The sequence below is a fragment of the Calonectris borealis genome, chromosome 1 (assembly GCF_964195595.1).
Source record: "Calonectris borealis chromosome 1, bCalBor7.hap1.2, whole genome shotgun sequence".
In the NCBI taxonomy this organism is placed as follows: domain Eukaryota; kingdom Metazoa; phylum Chordata; class Aves; order Procellariiformes; family Procellariidae; genus Calonectris; species Calonectris borealis.
This window is the reverse complement of record NC_134312.1, coordinates 209,529,975-209,549,374: the sequence shown is the minus strand read 5'-3', so window position 1 is coordinate 209,549,374 and position 19,400 is coordinate 209,529,975. Positions and strand designations below refer to the sequence as shown.

Genomic DNA, 19,400 nt, shown 5'->3' with positions numbered 1-19,400 from the left:
TCGCTAGGACTCACTGTGTGACACAAAGTTTTCCAGGGGCACTTGAGCTAACTGAAACCCATGGCTGACTTGTGCAGAACCAAGTTTGTGGTATTTGCACTTATATGTGTACCGTAATCATTGCTTACAATACCTGGTCATCGTGCTCCAAAAATAAAAACAAATCGCAGCTCATCAGTTGACTGTCTTCTCTCCCCACTAAACTGATTATTAGATTTTTTAAAGTAACAGTTTGGAGCTTTGCGTTACGTGCTTTCTGGGACTCTGGCCTTCAGGAGTCACCTTTCAAGCTTTCTTCTGCAAGCAAGAGAAACAGACTGGTTTTTTTCATATTCATACAGATTCAGGAAAATGGGCTTACAGAAAAACACCAAGTATCTCAAGGCTCAAGTTAAAATTGTGGAAGCACTCAATTTTCAAAATATATTTACATTCTTGGAAATGATCCTTCTTTGGATGGACAGGAATTAAATAAACGTCTCAATTTGGAAGAGTGAGGAGGAGTGTTTTCTTCCTCAGGATACTAGTAGGGAGATTGTAATACTTTTACCTTCTTTTAGGTAATTAAACTGAAGATGATCTGTCAAAATCAAGTGGGTCTGTTCACCTTTTCCTGCCATGCACTGGTTGATGTTAGCTCATGTGTCTCTGTGATACCTTGTAGAGAACAGCTGTATTAATACTAATGTGAGTTTCAAGGGAATGCTGTGGATTGACTGGACTTGCCTACAGAAAAAAAAGATCAATTCAAATCCATATTTCTTGAATCTCTTATTGGATGGTAAACAGACTGTTCTTTGGAGTGGAAATGCAACATTAGAATAATTTTGTTTAAACTCAGGCTGTAAATCTTTGATGTGGATAACGTAACCTTGAACGATTTCACAATTTTGCTCCGCATAGTTGTGAAATCAGCCTGAAAATGCGTGTTAGCTAAGGCAATGCAATAATGCAGATTTGTAGCTTATGTACTTATAACCATACAGACAGGCATAGAGCATTTCTTCTCCCAAGTCTGAATATTTTAAAACTTTTGTGACAGCTGTGAAATCCTCCTGCAGCAGGATGAATAAAAAGTTGATTTGCTTGTAGTTTACCAGAAGAACTATTCTTGGCCTGCCAGGATAAGCAGTTCTTTATGTATCTCCGCATTTGCACTGAATACGTTAGATCCTTTCCATATATACTTTTACGGTGGAAGGATGACTCCGAAGTACAAATCAGAGTTTGAATCAGCTAAAAAAACTGGCAGAGATGGATAACAAAGTAAGCTATTGCTTTATTGCTTCATGTCAAAGATACAGTCATGGGTTAGAGGATGTGAAAATTTGCGGAGCCACGTTTGGAAATCTCAGTGCCCCCTTCTGCTGCACACTGACGAGCTGTGGGGCTTTTGTCCAAATGGCTTGTCTGTCAGCTACGCAGAGGCTCACTTGAATTACAGCCTCACAAAAGGTTTGAGTGTGTTCAGAGAAGAGAGAAACTCTGCGTACAGCAGAATGCTGTGTGTTCGTCACATTAGAATGAATTAAAATAGCTGTAGAAAATACAAGGCAGCCTACAGAATATTTAACCACCTGTTATAATTTCAGAAATAATTGTTACTTGCCATTGAATTCCAAAGAATGTGGGGGTTTTTCCTAAAAAAAACCCTATAGAAAGCCTCATATTCTCTGTTAAATTCTGCAGACCTTACCTTCAAATAGAATATAGTTCGGCAGTGCAGAACGCTATTAAATGTCGTTTGTTTCTTGATTCTATAAGACTTAAAGTGTGACTGTATATTGCAGCTGTTATTCCTGCTAATGTTACCTACTAAAGTGATTAATAAAGATTGCCATGCATTATTTTCTATCAGTGCTACAGGCAGTACTGTAAATCGTTTACTGCATAGACCTCTCAAACAAATGTTTGACAAAGGAGGGGAGGATGTTAAAGATTAAATTGACTGTGCTGTACATCAAGCAAGACATTTACAGTCATTGCCATATTTGTAGTCAGCCCATGTCCACTTTGAAACCTACAGTAATTTTTCTTTTTCCAGAAAATACTTACAGTGCCAGGTAATTTCAGCTATGCTTACTATGAGCCCTGCTTGGCTTGTACTAAAGTGTGAGAGCAATAAGATTCTTTCTTTCATTACTTTCGGAGATATAGTCTATGACAGGTTGATTTCTTCCTTTATAAACTGTAAATAAAATACAGATGCTCAAAAAATAAGGTAGTTTTTTAATGTGATGAGGGTCCTGCAATAAACAAGAACTGCCAATATTCAGAAAGTGATGGGTAGGAAGGTGCTGACTTTTTATTGTTAAAATCATCACCTGCATGTATTAAGTAAACAAATTTGATAAGCAAAACAAGAGACGCCTGTCCATTCCCAGCAACTGGCTCTCCGCTGTTCAAGCTCTGGCTGCAGATCAACAGAAGCGAGGGCAGGAGTGCCTTTTCGCCTGCACTTAAAGGCCACTGTCATAGCAGCCGCACACAGACCTCCAAAGGTAGAAGCTGACCCTGCATCTACCAAGTTCCTTACTGCAACCAAGAAAAGGCTAACTGTTGTGGAAATTGTATATTCCTGAGAATTTGTATATTAAGCAGCAATAGTTGTATTGTGTTTTGCATTATCGTAGACTGTTTGCAAATCTCTTAAGATTAGGGCAATCAAAACAGATTTATTTAGACACTTTTAGAAGTTATATAGAAGTTTTAGCCAAACCCCATGGAACACGAGGAGTTCCTTTGACATTGACAGGCTTTCAAGTAAGCCCCTGACATGCTCAGCTTGATAGATGTTAAGAATCTAGGAGGTTTTGAAGAACCTTAATGTAATTGCGTCACACAAGTATTTTAAGCAAATTTAAAACTCAGTATTCATCTGTCCCTTCAGATTACTTCCCTTATGAAGTTAGTAGTAGTTCTGAATTCACCTATTCTTGAGCAAGATTAGATTCCATGCATATAAAAGATTTTTAGGAAAGAGTTGGCACTAGCATTCAAAATAATTTTATCCAAATTATGCTCTTCCCCAAATATAAAAGGACATGGCTGTTTTGCCCAATTTATAGTTACAAATTGGAACTGGCTATTTAGAATATTAAGCTTCTTTCTCCAAGTAGGTAATGTCATTAGGTAAGAAATACAGTCAACTTATTTTTGATTTTCAAAATTTCTTCACTTTGAGTTCTTAGTGTCCGGAGCAAGTAATCCACTTTTTTTTCTTTTTTTTTCCCTGGACATACACAGTTCCAGATGCAACGGGACTTGTGTAGTCACAACCAGAAGAAAGGAGGATAGGTTTTGGCAGCCTGGGCAAGGTGCACAATAGGATGTGAGATCTCAGAAATATAAGGACGAACATGGGTACAGGGCAAGTCTGCCTGTTGCATAGAATCAGGCTGGCAGCGTGTCCTCTGCAGTATGAGGATGAAAAGTCCAGATGTCACTCCGTAGCCCAGGAATGGCTTTTTTCTTATTTTGTCTCCTAGGGAACTCTACCTCCTTAAATTTGCTTCTCATGGGTGCGCTGGGGCAAAAGGCGTGCGTAGCTTCATGTCGTTTGTTTCCTCATATCCCTAAATCCCCTGCACAGGAGGCTTTGTGAGAAAATGACTGGCTTGAGAGTCACAACACCAATTATAAACTAGTTACTGCTCATAACTGTTGGGTTTTATAATACGTTGCCATGGGGTTTAGGGCAGCCTTTGAAGAAGAACCATAATGGTTTTGCTACATACTTATCCAAAGGATGTCTCTTCCGTGAAGGTTGTGGGGTTTTTTTATTATTATTATTATTAAGCCATTCTTTGCTTGTACTGAAGTGTGAGATCAATAATTGTCTTTCATTACTCTCGTATTGCTGAAGATCATGCTTTACACTTTATCCCTGACAGTATTTTAACTTATTGCAGGAGGACTCTGCCCAGGGTCTAACGATCCCTGTCTGGAGAAGCCGTGTCCAGGGGACATGCAGTGTGTGGGGTATGAAGCTAACCGGAGACCGTTCATCTGCCAGTGCCCACCAGGAAAGCTTGGCGAATGCTCAGGTGCATGTCACAGCGGTAAAGGGGGATATTCTTGAACAACAAAGTGCTACCATTTTGCAGGTGAAGGTGCCGCTGAAGTCAACAGAAGATGTACTGCTTAAGCTTTCTCAGCACTGGCACTTGGTGCATCTGTTTATAAGCCCTGTAAAATCCTTGGCCATGGGGCCATATGAAGACCATGATCCAGTTTCCATTGGGAAATTCCCACTGACTTGGTTGAATCCCAGAACAGTAAAACAGGCTGCTGAGAAAAGAGGACTTTTCCTAGAAACTGTTATGCCAGATGTTTTCCTGCCATGGGCAAAGCTCTATAATTAACTCTTCTGCTTACGATTTAGATTACCAAAATTCCAATCTTTATTAATGAAAACTCTATACCATCCCAAGAAGAAAGTTTCAGGACATTTGTTAGTTCTCTGCAGCTGTGTGGTTCCCTGGGATACAGAGAGCCTGGTGGAAAGCCCGTGAAGTGGAGCTTTCCGTTGACTTCAGTGAATCCAGGGCTGCTGACAGAGGACACGTGCTATTTCCCTGATGAAAACACAGCAGATACTGAGCTGTATCGCTGTGGTCCTGGGCAGTGGTTGCATGGAAATCATTGCAAGGGTTTGGCTGGCATCTGCCCACACCTACTTTATACCCATAACTCAGCTGTCTGATGTACAGGCATGGTCATCTTTGACTCCTTCTGTTATCAGTGTGGCAACATAGGTGCCTCCAGGCGCGTATAACCTTAAAAATACTTGGAGAAACCTCTCTTTTTTATAAGTATGGAGAAATAGAACTTTCCTCCATCCCCTGAAAAATAATTTTCCCCAAATACACAATATGTTTTTGTAGTAGGTGCCAGCTTTTTTTCTCGTCAAAGTTGGGTTTTATTTATTTCTTCCTAGACATTCTCATTAGCTCTATAAATTCTTTAATTAACTTGACAGTTGAGGAATTAATTCATGTGTCACTAAAAGAACATGTGTCTTTTCAAAATGGTTATTTCAGGCCACACTTCCCTTAGCTTTGCTGGGAATAGCTACATTAAATACCGGGTTTCTGAAAATAGCAAGAAAGAGGAATTCAAGTTGGCTCTCCGTCTGCGAACCCTGCAAAGCAATGGGATTATAATGTACACCAGAGCAAATCCCTGTATAATTCTGAAGGTAATTAAAATAACTTATCTTTTCCGCAGTTGTTTTCCTTGATTATATATTTTCTGTTGGCTCTTGATTTGGGGAATGCTATTCTCATTTCAGCTGTAGATTGAGAAGATGAAGTCTGATCTGTTTCATGCTAACAGGGAAAAAACAACGATTTTGACAATGGCAGCAACAACAACAATCAAAACCACAGCTTGTTAGTGGTACTTTACTTGGAAAATGCTCCACTGGGTTCTGTTCGTTATAAGAACATTATGTGTGTCTGCATGCAGGAGCCGACCTGCATGAGATGTAAGATTTGGCCATTTATGTGACCATATAGTCAAAACGATGCATGCTGAAATAGCTGTTCTTCCCCTGTGTCCATGCCTGTGGTTAGAGGATCTGCCCTCACTGCTGTCGAGTTAATTCCAGAAACCAACTGCTTAGAACGTGTCTCCTACTGAATGTGAGGATTCCTGCACTCTGTGAATTAAGATTATTGATTGAGAGAGGCATGGGGTAGCTGGAGATTGATATCCAATCAATATTTAATTGATAAGCTCTGCATGCATTTTTGTTCTTTGTTGGGTTTCTGTGGAATGGTAAATATCTGCTAGGTGGAAAGGGAGTGCTGGGCTCATCCAAGAGCCTGCATGTGTAGAGGTTAGAGCCTCTAAGGTACAAAATGAAGACCTTGACTTTTGTAACTCAACCATGTCCTATAATTCAGCAATGGGAGAAATGGCACAGAGCCTTTTGTGTCTGTATTTGCAATTTGTAGAGTTCTTTTGGCTGAATGCTTAGGTAATGTTAAAATGGCTAGATGAGTTATTAATGGGAAACAAATAATTTTGTAACTGTTAGACTGAAATATTTCATGAGCAGGAGTACTGTCTGTCATTCACTGGGGACTCTCAGCGTTGTTCAGATTTGTACAAGACAATTAAGCTCTGCTTTGAGACACACAGAAATTCAGTTTGAACTTTTCAGTATACTTTTTTGCTCAAAAAACCAAACCAAAACTGCAGGCGTGAAGACCTCCTTTGAGGTGGTTGCTCTTAGCATATATCACCAGGGAACATCTGCAATTTTGTAGTTTTGAAAAATGCTTGGTAAAAAACAAATGGCCCCGGTGAAAGGTGCCACTTGAAAACAATAGGAGATGATACAGAGACAGACTGAAATGGAGTTGGAATGATGACAGGAGAATTTATTTTGTTAGCAGTTAGTGTGTAAAACTATCATGATTAAGGAGAACAGCAGCTCAGGTCATAGGCAACTGAGTGGAAATCTCCAGTTGAAGCTGGGAGATTGTGCCACCAAAAGAGGAAAATCATGCTAGTACAAAAAAATAAATGAAAGCCCCTCATTGCAGTCATCTGGGTTGAGTTTTTAGTTGTGGGGTAGGAATTACGTGTTTTCAGTCACTGCTTCAACAATCACCTAACCATTTTGCTTTGAAAGGTACTGGGGGGAAAAAATAATACTTGAAGGAGCAGCGACAAGAGCTGCGGCTGCTCTGCTTCCATCTCAGAGGCCAACCTCCAGGTCATGCTCTTTTTTGCTTCCTAGCTCCAAGAAAGGATTTCCAGCTCTGAACCCATCTCATGCAGCACTTAGTAGAGAGCTTCAGACACAGCTGCCGCTTCATGCGTCTGATGAGAGAGGTCCAGGGTCTTGTGTGCAGTGTTATGGATGCAAGGGCTCGACTTTCTCCCATGGGCAGGGAGGGACACAGGGAAGTCCCTTCGCAGAGCCTCGTGCTTGGCTTTTAGGTAGGGCAGGATTTGCTGTTGCAGTGGGTACGTCCTTTCCCCAGGTCTAGCCCTTGGCTTCTATAAGCATAGGGCTTAATGAAAAGTAAAGCATTACATTCAGCACGTTTTTTGAAGAAATGGCATCACTTAAAAGATCAGGAATTGCTAGAGTTTTGTTTGTGAAGGTCATTTAGCAGAGGAACATCAGACTAAGGTCTCACAAAAGTGCTCTATGGCAGACGAATGGCATTATGCTCAAGGGATGTAGCCGTAGTACGTCTCTCCAGGGATGGCAGCTGACTCATAAACTGTATTTTGGGGATCCCTAACTGAGATGCTTTCAAGCAAGTTACCCTTAGACTTTCTAAGCATATGTTTTTTCATTTGTAAACCAGAGGTAAGGGCTTTTTAGTTTGTTTTTTTTTTTAACAGGTATGTATGTTGTGAGATAGGGAACTGCTCAGAAATGAGGCCATTAAGTAGATTAATTAGAGGTCTATAAATGTGAAGTTGTTATCATTTGAGCATTGCTTTCAATTAAATTAAACATGAGGAAAAGCTTTCCAAATAGAGGATAAAGGATGGGATCCTGTGCTCTTTTGAGCACTCTGGCATCACTCCAGCAAAGCACTTAATCACTTGCTTAACTTCCTGTATTTGAAGGCAATTGGAACTACTCACATTCCTTAATTTTAAGCATGTACTTAAGTATCTGCCGGTTAGCACCAGAGGGCCCAGCACCAACACGGAGCTCCAAACAAAGGCAGAGGTGGAAGAAATTTAGAGCAACCACATAGTACGAGCCCATGGGAGAACAGGCAGAAAACACCACCACTGTTGGGACATATAGTGGCATTGATTTTTTTGAAGCAAGTCTCCCCCATTGCAGTCTATTTAAAAATTAATGCTGCAATATGGTTTTCAGTGTTTAAATGACCAGCTTACTTTTGGGAGCTCATACATTTGTGATAACTCCGGGGATGGAAAGATTTCATAATCATAACACGGTGTCCTTCTTGGATGAATAATAAATTCCATAGAGCAAACTGCTTGTCTGCTACTTTGCTGAAAGCCTACCAGCTACACTGTGTTGATACAATATAATAAGGGTGTTATTTATTCAGCTGTTTCTAATAAAGCAACTCATCCATCGGTTTTGAGAGGTTGGCCATTTTTTTCATTGCATGCTCTTGCTTTTAAGACAATTGGAGCAAAATGAGATGCAGGTCGATGGCCTTTTTTTTTTCCTTTGAAAAGATTACATGTGCCAAAAACAGTATCAACATTTCCTTTTTCCTATGTAGCATCTATCTGCGAAAAGTAAGATTTAACAATTTAAAGCATTATGAGGCCATTGCAGAAGAGAATTCCATAATTTATTTCTTTGTTTTCAAGGAAAGTAATGGAGATTCAACTTGTTTTGTGAAATTTAAAGGACTAAAAATAGGGAGAGAAAGACTTCCCCATGATGCCAGAAATATAGCGGTTAAATGGTAAAAGGCAAGCATATGTTCTTCCATCCAGGCAGTTAATGTAAAACTTTGCATGGTTTAGTTAAGTGTATATTATACATTTTAATGCATTACTGCTACATGGCTTATGCTGGATAAGACTGAAGCTTGGATATGATCCCAGTTATGGCTAGGCTTGAAAGAAGTAATATTTTAATTAAATATACCGTTTTACACAAACGAACCTGAAATGTAATTCGACTAACGAAATATTTCCCCAGATAGATTAGTAGGCAGCACGCTGTATCCATGGTGTGTGACTGCAGATGGACTGTGTGAGCCTAAGGTGGTCTCAGAAGAACCATTTGATCATTTTATTGCCTATGTTGATACACAAATATGGATGTTAGCCAAACATCTTAGCCAGGCTAATATTCTAATATAATTTACAATATGTGTTTGGCTGCATTTTGCTCATTGAATGAAACTGTTGAAATGTAACAGATTGCATCAGCTTTTGGAGCCTTGTCTGTTCTTTGTAGTTCTTTGCCCATTTTATACAGATGAGGAATTTTGTGTCTGTAAGAGCATACATGCTTAAGTATGCATTAACCTCACGGTCCTAGTAGTTATCATGAGAGATACTGTAACCAAGCCCAGAAAGCTCTGAGAGGTGGAAGCTTGGTGGGAATTTTCTGCCGAGCTAGGATGAAGCAGTGTCTCTCTGCTTTCATCTTGGTGCAGAGGGTCTCTGCTGGCACCGTGGGCTGCACTGGCGAGAACTTACAGAGTTTGCATCTCTCTGCTGTGAGATGGAGTAACTCAAGCTCTCTGCTGTTTTACATCACATAGACGGAGAAAAAAGCAGTGCCACACATTCAGTCCTGAACTGAGAGTCTGATGCTACCAACCCTCAATCAGACCAGTCATCCCACTGAGGTTATCATCTGGATAACTGCTGAGCCCGGACAACAGCATTGGCCTTTCATTGGATTTCCATACTATTTGCTTGAATGTACCTCATTTAGTAAGAAATTAACTTAAAGTTCAGCTTTTCTTGGTACCAGGGTCCAGGCTATAATCGAAGAGCCCTGTTTGAGGATTGAACAGTGTCCCTGACGCCACTGCGGTTACGGGGAGTCACGGGAATGCCAGGGATTAATTGCCGCATCAAAGAGCCATGGTTGAATTCTCTGTGCTTAGAAGTGGAGACATCGTTTTGCCCTGTTGAGTGGAGGACCCTTCTCCTCCCTGCCCAGCTAGCCTAGCTGCTGAATAGGCAGGACAGGAGCCCTTTGCTCCTCGCGGGCTCTTCCTGCTCGTCCTCCTCCTCACAGAGGCACAGGGCCATCAGGGGACAAATATTTCCTCACTGCCCCGCTACAGCAAGGCCTGTGACCATCTGATTAATGAAAGTATTTTTATGGTCCCATTGCTAGGGGTATCTGGGCATGTCACAGTCTTTAATGTATGTATCCATAAAGCAGTGGTGTGAGGTAGGGAAATGACGTTATCCCTCTTTTACTGATGGAGACCTGAAACTAATGACTTGCTTGAGATCCCAGAGGAAGAGTGTTGCAGAGTGCGGATTCCCATGCATATCTATCATATTTTAGTCTAGTACTGTAAGCGTTGAACCATCCTTTCCATCTTTCACTCTCGCCTAAGGTGGAGGTTACTTTTTTAATAAAAGGAAGGAAACATAGCCTTTCAGACAATATATATTTACTGTGTATGTCAGATCATCTGCTGGTAAAAAGAAGTAAAAGTGGATGAGAAAGATGTATAAAACATATTTTAATGGCAAATTTTTTAGATCATCGTTTCCTGTATACAAATGGTGTAATATTTATCCCAGGTGCTCATATGTGGTGCTGTATTTATAAAGATAATTGGAAAAGCATGTTCTGTGAGTAAGGGTAATAGACATGCAGGCAGTAGGTCCTTCAGGGTATAAGTAGTCTTAGGGGAGGTATATGTGTATTATATACAATCAGTAGAACAGTTTCCATAGGAAAAAGCCTTTTGAATAAGAAGCAAGTTAACTGCTTATCTGATGATGGCTGTTTTTCGAAGTGCAATATGTTGGCATGTATTTTTCTGTTTGATTTGTATTCCTGTTGAGCCAGACCACACTTTCTGAGCAGCGGCTTCGAGGTTTGTGGACTATTTTGTTGCACAGGGAGAAAAGAAACTATTGCTCCACCTCTGGAGAGAAACCAGCTCAGTTCATCAGGGCATCTTGTTTACCAAGATTCCTCCTGAGCAGATGCTTTAATAGACCCAATTTCAATCTACAGAAATAGTTTACAGCTGAGTTTTGAATCCCATAAGAAAAGATTTTTTAATGAAAAATAATCCAGACTTATTTTTCTATACATCCATTAGCCTTTTTTGATTGAGTTGTAGGAGTACCAAGCAACATCCATCCCTCAAGTATGTTGTATTACAATCACAGATCTCATTTCTTAGTTTCATTACATCCTACAGGTCAAGGACTTAAAAATAACCGGCTACCCACAGCAGGGGCTAATTCTTCTGACTCCTTCTACATGTGTATCCCTCATGCCGTGCAGAGCAAGTAGGTAGCTGGCATTTATAGGGAGCTTGTCATGTGCTTAGCACCTCTGTGTCCACCCCGTCCAAGCGACTGCAGAGCGGTGGAGTGGTGTGGTTTACATCCCAACTGCCCAGTGTGACTTGGCTTGAGGTTACAGCCCAGTTTAAATTCAGCCAGTCAAGAGACTGGGGTCTGGAGAGGAGAAGGAAGTTGAGAGACCATCAGAACTCAGGATTTTACCCTTAGCTTTTCTCCAGGTAGTTTTGTGAACCTCCAAGGACAATAAAGTGTTGATAATGACACGACAGCACAGTCTGCTCCTGTAGATTAACAGTATCCCATTTACCTTCAGGCCACATCAGAGAGCCTGGCAGAGAAGAGTTTGAGCACCAGTTCAGACACATGCCAAGGGATGTCTCCAGCTAACACAGTTCTAAATGACTATTCATGCCAGAAACAGCCAAAAATGGCCAAAGACAGATGGACACAATACAGCATCCTCACATGCGCATTAGCCATGCCAGTTTAGCAGGCCACCAAAGCTCAGGGGGGGTTCTTGCATTGACAGCTATGGCAGCTCTGCTGTGCTGGGGGAGAGCGGTCGGGTTGTGTTACGGATAAACCAGTGAGAGTACAATATGTGCTGCAGGGAAGGATGAACAAGGACACAGCGCCTGAACTTTTCAGGGGGATAAGTAATGGGACAGAACTGTCTTGAGATGGAGTTGGCAGAAATAAATACTTCCTAGAGCATGACATAAAGGTAAAATAATTGCAAGAGCTTTCGGAGAGCTTGAATCCAATTAATGTGTCATAAGAAATTATTTCCAGCCTTGTCAGCCATTTTAAACTTATCTGCCATCTGTTAGAGAAATTTAAAATCTTTGGGTAAACTGCTAATCCGGAAAGCAGCACTTCATACCTATTCCCTCACTCTGCACTTTGCCTGCCCCAGCAGGCTAGCACAGATTTTCCTTTTATGAGGACTTCAGATGGGTGAGGGACAGGAGGGAGAGTGAGAAATCCTAACAATCCCTCTAAAGCCATGAACCCAGCATAAATATGAGGAAGGAAAGAAAAGTAAAAGAGCCATCTTATGTCATCTGTAAGGTATACACAGAGCAGATAGTGTAGCATCCTTGGAAAATAAGTGACTTTTGGTCAACCAGAATCTTAGAGAAACTGAACTTATGACACTTAGGGACAAATCTACACCTCGCTGAGATGCTCCAAAAGGCACAGGATGTGTGCAGGAGCAGAGCACCTAACATCCCCAGGCGAAAGCAGTGACCATTGACTTTGCCACAAGCCCCTCTCAAACACTCAGAGGTGGTCCCTTGCCCTGATAGCCAGCACCCTGTCCTTTTGATAGCATCAACCACTGGGAGCAGAATCGCAGCGCACGGGTGGATGGCAGGATTTGCTCAGAGAGACATGGCTGCTCAGCAGCAGAGCCAAGAGCAGAACATGGGTCCTCTGATCCATGCCCTGTTCAGTGAGACATATCATTATGTCCTCACCTGTGTTCTGCATCTATGTTTTTTCTATATTTTCAGTTTGCCTGCAGTAACTGGCTTTGGGTAAATTCTAAGTAAGCTGATATTTATCACCTTATTTTTTTTGCTGATGATAAAGGAACAGCTTTTTGCTATTTTAGTGTCATGTAGGAGAGCAGCTTTAACACCGTATAGAGACTGTCTAGACGTCCTCTGTGTTTCCAGATTCTCTGTGAGAGTGTATTACGAGATGTCTGAGTGCCTGAAGCGCTTTGATTTCTCTTTTCCTCCCGCAGATTGTCGATGGCAAACTGTGGTTCCAGTTGGACTGCGGAAGTGGCCCGGGAATCCTGGGAATTTCTGGCAGGGCCGTTAACGATGGAAGCTGGCATTCGGTCTTCCTGGAGCTGAATCGCAATTTCACGAGCTTGTCCCTGGACGACAGCTACGTGGAGCGCCGCAAAGCCCCCCTCTATTTCCAGACTCTCAGCACAGATAGCTCCGTCTACTTCGGCGCCCAGGTCCAAGTAGATAACGTCCGCAGCCTGACCGACAAGAGAACAACGCAGGTCTTGAGCGGCTTTCAGGGCTGCCTGGATTCCGTTGTCCTAAATAACAACGAACTGCCGCTCCAAAACAAGCGCAGCAGCTTTGCAGAAGTGGTTGGCCTGACCGAGTTAAAGCTTGGCTGCGTCCTCTACCCCGACGCCTGCGAGAGGCATCCCTGCCAGAACGGCGGCACCTGTACCACCGTGCCATCTGGTGGTAAGTGGTCTGCATTACTTCAGGGGTTTCCCCCTCCCCACTTTTCCTCTGTAATTTATTGCCAGAGATGGTTTTATGCAGCAACATGCTTGAAAAATCTCATGAACTCTATAAAACTCTGATAGGTATTGCAAATTGTGTAAAAGCTGTTTGCTCTATAAATAACGGTGAAATGGTGCCCCTTCTCATTGCATTACTGTTCCGGGAGGAAATTGATTTATTGGCTGTTAGGATAATCCTATTTCTATAGAAACCAATAGAATTACAATTACTGTAATGCTCAGCTGGATTTTTCAGGATCCATTTACAGCATCGAAGGCTGTACACAAAGATGGTGATTTCAGACGTCCATCACAGATGCAACGGCACTGTTGCCTTTCTCTGTTTCTGAAGCTGTCACAAATAATTATTGAGCTGTCCACAAACACCTTGATCCGTTCGTGAGTGAGTAATTTGATTACATGTCTGCATGGAAAATAGCGAGTCTGCCCCATTATAAACCCCCCCAAAGTGTATTTTACAGCTTCCTCGGAGGCCTGAGTGCTTCAAGGTCTAAGTAATATTATCCAAAGTTTATAGGGCATTGATTTAAACTGTGCTCATGTTGGAGTTTCCTATCCAGTGGTTATATGGTGGCGTGTGTAATTTGGTGCTAGTGACTTATTACCCAGGAACATAGCGCACAAGTTCCAGACCATAAGATCAGTCAGCATTTTAGCAGGACAAAAGCAAATGGCATACATGTAGGACCTTTCCTCGAGGGCTGTTCTGCCTCTGCAGTGTACAGGTTTCCCTTCCAGGTCCCATATTGTATTAGCAGGCAGCATTGCTCCCCTTTTCTGGCAGACTAAAACTTCCTCCGAAAAGGAGGATGCTCAACAGAGAGGTCTTCTGCAAGTTTAGAGCTTTCCATCCACTTATTGTCAGTGGTTTTGGTCATGGTTCCCTAGGGAAGTTCCCACTAAATACTTTTTTTATGGAGCATTTAACCACTGTCCAGGGCTTTCTGCTTGGAACGTTCCCTTTCACCTGTAATTGTTATTTCTGTTTTTCATTGTTTTAAGCCTTGTTCTCATATTTCCTTTCTGATCACCCTCCCCCAAGTAGATTTTTCTAAACTTTAGGAACTTCCTAAACTTTAGAACAGTTTAGTTTTCAAGGGTGAAACTGACTGTCAGACAGAAGTTTCTCATTTGGATAACCCTGCCCGTATAGAGTAAGCCCTGACAACGTGGATTTTCTGATGCTGAGATATCTCCTCTGGATCCTTGGCTTTGATTCAGCCACTTCTCCTACACCAGGGCAAAGGGAGCATCAGGGATGCTACGGGCTTTGCTGTCGGTGGAAGGAGGTGGGAGGACAGTTGGGAGGAATGAAACGTAGCACTGGCAAGCCGGGATGTGAGGTGCAGCACGAGGGCAAATGCTGCTCGTGTGTGTCATTAAGGGTCCTTATTTACCACGGGAAGGAAAGAAAAGGAGTGCTGCACAACAAGGGCAAAAGAAAATCAATTCTGAGGCAGATGGATGCTGCAGCCAGTGAGAGAATTGCTAAGCAAGATTATTTAAATCCCTAGGAAATACTGCTGTAATATGTACATGGACATAACATGGCTTTGATTCAGACTCCATACTTAATAAATGAGGTTAACCATTTGCCAAGCTAGCATCCTAGGAAGCATGAGAACAGCTCCTTCTATTGATTTTATTTGAGTCTATTTACAGTATTGCTCAGCAATCTCGTGATGAGTAAATTGAAACCTTTCTAACGAAACGCTTTACAGTAATTCCTTTTTTCCCAGCGCCATGTGCATGCCAATGCGAACCGAGGGGAGCAGTGGGGCGGGGGAGAAACAGGCGGCGCTGAAGACTAGACCCATTTTATTACTGGAATGGCACGCACCGTTTTCACGTCAACATAATTCGCTGCTGGAAAGCAGTCACGGAACTGATTTAACTTGCCTGCGTCCCTGCCTCGGCGAGGGGGCACGTGCCCTGCAGGGATGTTTCGGCTGCCTGCCGTTAAAAAATCTGTTTGCTGTTTTTACTGCCTTAGCAGCGTATGTAAATAAAGGATTGTTATAAAGCCATAATTCCAGCGCAATGGGCCCTGACCGCACATCGGTGGTTCTGCAGCCCAGCCCACAAGGAGAAGGCATGGGCATTTTTGTTTCCACCAGGCAAAGCGATTCTGTTGTTAGTGTCCTCCGTATGCAAAAAGGCCACGTAATTAAATTCCGTAGAGCGGAGAACCCCACAGCATTGCAAATGCTAGTTGCGGAGCCACAAATTGCAATGTGCATTTAAGAATCATCAGCCATTGTATTCGCTGACATAGACGTTAGCAGCTGACTTTCATGTAAAATAGAAAAAAAAAAAGTAATAACTCTTCATTTTTTATCTTAAGAAAGAAAATGGTAGCTTTTTTCTTTTTCGGTGAGGGGGAAGCATTCAAAAATACACTGTGCAAAGGTCCTTTCCCCAGTCCCATGGCATTCAACAGCATCAGGATTTCTTGACTAATACTTTCTATGATATTATCCTCCTATTAAAGTTTCTGGAGAATAATGTTCCTTTTCCTAAACAGAGAGTATTTGGCATAATGATAGGATTTGTTTTAATAAATAAATCCTCTAATTTGAATTTTACAGAGCAGATTTCATATACTGTTAACATCCTTTTTCTCACAAAGAAACCCTACTCTGCTTTACAAGGGAATTAAGAGAGAGAAAAAGAAAGCTCAGATTTATAGCTAACTTTAAAAGAAAACGGTCAAGCAAAGCTTACCCAACATTATAACATGAAAGAGTTGCTGGCTACATGCCAGAAATCAAAGGGGCCATGTCTAATTTACATATAATTTGCATAAATTGATCATCTAAACCACCAAACCTTGATAATAGTATCCCTGTTGTGAGATCTTCCTTTCAGTAGAAATGCCTACTGCCCTGTTCACCGTTAGGAAGAAGCTGCCTCTGATTACCTTCTCCTTCGTCCTGCAGTTATGGGAATGGGGTAATATCACGGCCCTGTTTTGGGAATTGCTAAAGCGATGCTTTGCGTGCACGAGGGTTGTGTCCGCGCTGCTGCTGTTAGGGTTCGTATGGGTAAATTCACAGCAGCTTCGAAGCCCCTGACTCGGGGACAGTGCTGTGCGTGGGCTGCGCGGGGCTTGGGACTGATTGCAAAGGTATTGCCCCGAAAAGAGGGTTGGCACAGGGCTAGTTGACCCGTGCTGGATCTTTCTGTCTGACCTCTCTGCATATTGAACAGGAGGACAAGATGTGAATCTTAGCCTGCAGGAGAATGTATGGATAGCTCAGATGCTCTGAGACATCACTGAGAGCACAGAAAAACCTCTCTGCTTTCAAAATCTGGTTTCTGGGCCAGCTGAAAGCAACCATGGCATGAACCTCTGCGTGCACCCGTGTGTTCCCCCGGGTCCGGATCAAGTCCCGCGGCAGCAGCGTATGCCCAGCATTGTCGGTGGTTAAAGAGAGGGTGCTGTGTGTCCAGGGACCCCGCGGGGAGATCCCATGCATGCTTAAAAAAGGGCTGGGAAAGGGGGAAGAGCACTCACTGTGTCTGACAGCTCAGGAGACTCCTGAGAGCTGTATACAGCTTTAGGACAATTTTCTTAGAGACACTGCAAACCACAGCCCTGAAATACAGGCCACATTCTTCCAGACTTTTCAGCCCCTATCCATAAATACAGGTCAGTGAAGCTATTTTTAAAGAAAGTTGTTAGCATTTTGAAACCTGACAAACAGCATGCCTTTCAGAAACAGCTTGGCTCTTTGGGCTGAAATTTCCCAAGAAAATTCAACCAAGTGTTTAAAGTGTGGTTAAGCTATAAGCTGCTGAATATGAGGTCTTAAAATGGGAAATGTCATACAACCTTAATAAAAGAGTGGCATTACCAGGTCTGCCAATAGTAAATGTATGTTTATCTGCGTGAATAACAACATGAGCAATCACAGCAATAGAAAGCTTTACTGTAATCAAATCCAAACACCGCGCCAAGCTTTTCAGCCACAGAGAGAAACCTCGTGCTTGTAAAGCCTGCAATTATAAGTATAGCTACTTCCTTTTAATTTGATCAGCCCTATATGCATCTGGCTTTGATTGAAGTAAGTGGCTTATATGAGTAGGCAATTTTATTTGAACATATGAGGCATCTGAGCAGAAATATCTACTGAGTCAAAGACGGTGGGCAGAGTGTGAGGACAGAAAGTCATTGCTTTCCCTTCTCGTTTTTTTTGTTTTTTTTTTTTTTTATGAACAGAGTTAAAATCCAAACAGTGGGGAAAATGCAACCTGGCACTTAGGTGGTGGTTTTAATACATGTTTTAAAGCACGTTGGGAACATTGAAACAGGGGTGTTTTTGAGGAGTAGGTAGTTCGTAAGAATGACATTAGAGAAAACGTACTGTAGTCATGAACTGACCTGGTCTTACTTACGTTCTTAATCTCGCTTTTTCACACACACAAACAAACCGACATGCTGTAATGTGAGCGTACCGAATATGCATCGGTTAATTTTTAAAACCTTTTTAGAAATTTTGAGGGTTTTAATCTTTTTTATAGCTAAGCTTTTAGACATCTGGATGTAAATTCCCAGTTTCAAAGCATATACACGCCAATCCTTTCATAGAAAGCACTGGTTTAGCAAAGACTGAGGTTCATTTTTGTACCAACTAGTGGCAAGAGGCAGTCATCTGCTTGAAGACAGATAAGTTAAATCTGAAGTGGCAGGAATAGGTATGGCTGAAGAACACACATTTCTAGAAGGTGGCCTGGTATGCCTATAAACATACCAAAATACAAACGCTATGTGAGCAGGGCCAAGGGCAGGCCTGTTCCTGGACATTGAGTTTGTCAGGTCTAGCTGCACAGCAGGGAAAGAAACTACATGGGGAGATCAAATGCAAAAGCCAAAGCACGTAACAGATAAAAGGCAGCTCCTCTTGCATGGGATAGATAGAAACAGGAGCATACACATGTTCAAAAAAAGAATTGGCAGCAGTTCGGAGCGTCCTCTTTAATAAAGCCAAGGAAACCTGAGGATAGACAGACATTCAGATGCTCAGGCTGGGAATGCTACCAACGGAGACCTTTGCTGCACAACGGCATCCCATCTGCTGATGGCACCGTGCCTGCCTTTTGCCACTGTCTGCTTATTAAGTGCCACGCAAAGAGAGGTAGGGCAGGAAGCCTGCGTGGTGTCCTTGCGTGCAGCATGTTGCTCGTCGGTAAGGTCTGGGCTGAAAAATCCCTTTTCGTCTGTTCAGGGACATGCCAACAAAGAAGGAAGAGAAGCTGTTGGAGTCAAAGCGAGAAGGTGAGACTCAGCTACATAGGTGGGACTCAGATTAGTGGAGGAGCGTGAGAGAAGCCTTACAAACCAATCAGAAAGCCCAAGACTATGTGTAGGCAGGAGAGGGCTATGTCTAAATAAATGTTTTAGATCATGAATGAGCTTTGATGTGAATCTTCTGATCTTCCCCTCTCACTGTGCTTTGATTCCTGTTGTGGAGAGGTGAGGTCTCGAAGGGCAGGACCAGGCTTCCCTCTGGACGGTGCTGAGCTGGAAGACGTGCACCAGGAGTGCCACACACATGATCCTAAGGCCCTGAAATGTGTGCACTGAGCGTGCTGGGTCCTCAGCACCAACTGTTTTGCTCCACAGACCCACTGCCGTTGCTCTGCAGGGCTTGCTAATGTAGATAGAGCCTAAAAGGACTATATTGTTGCTCATAGCTTCTTGTTGCTCTTAGGTCAGCTGTTGGTACAGGCTGTTGTGGCACAGGCTGAGAGTGTTGTGGTCGCACCCCAGCACCATTGCAGATGTGTTTACCAGAGCTTTCTATCTTTTTCCACTGTTTCCCTCTGAAGCAATACAGTGGTGACATCTCAAAGTTTGCTGCCTTGGAGAATGCAGATCTACATTTTCCAGCATCAGTGTGCAAAATGAAATACTCGTATCTGTTGGAGGGAACTCAAATGGACTGTGTGATCTTAAATGTTGATGAATTTCCAAGACTTCCAGTGCCTTCATTGTGAACAGGAGGAAGCCCTAGATTGCTTGAAAGGGTTTTTCCCTCCCCTGCTGAGACGACAGGGCACTTAGCCTTTTCTTCAGCTCTGTTGTCCTCAGATGTGGGAATTTTGCTTATTATTCTTGTGCTAAACA

General features: G+C 42.4%; 1 protein-coding gene across 1 annotated transcript in view; it reads left to right on the top strand.

The window, feature by feature from the left end:
- FAT3 (FAT atypical cadherin 3) overlaps positions 1 to 19,400 on the top strand; it is a 355,517-nt gene that overhangs the window by 321,159 nt on the left and 14,958 nt on the right. Inside the window, exons 21-23 of the mRNA XM_075140169.1 lie at positions 3,912 to 4,046; positions 5,043 to 5,200; positions 12,740 to 13,208. Of these exons, the coding sequence (XP_074996270.1) occupies positions 3,912 to 4,046; positions 5,043 to 5,200; positions 12,740 to 13,208 (762 nt within the window). The remainder of the gene's footprint in view (positions 1 to 3,911; positions 4,047 to 5,042; positions 5,201 to 12,739; positions 13,209 to 19,400) is intronic.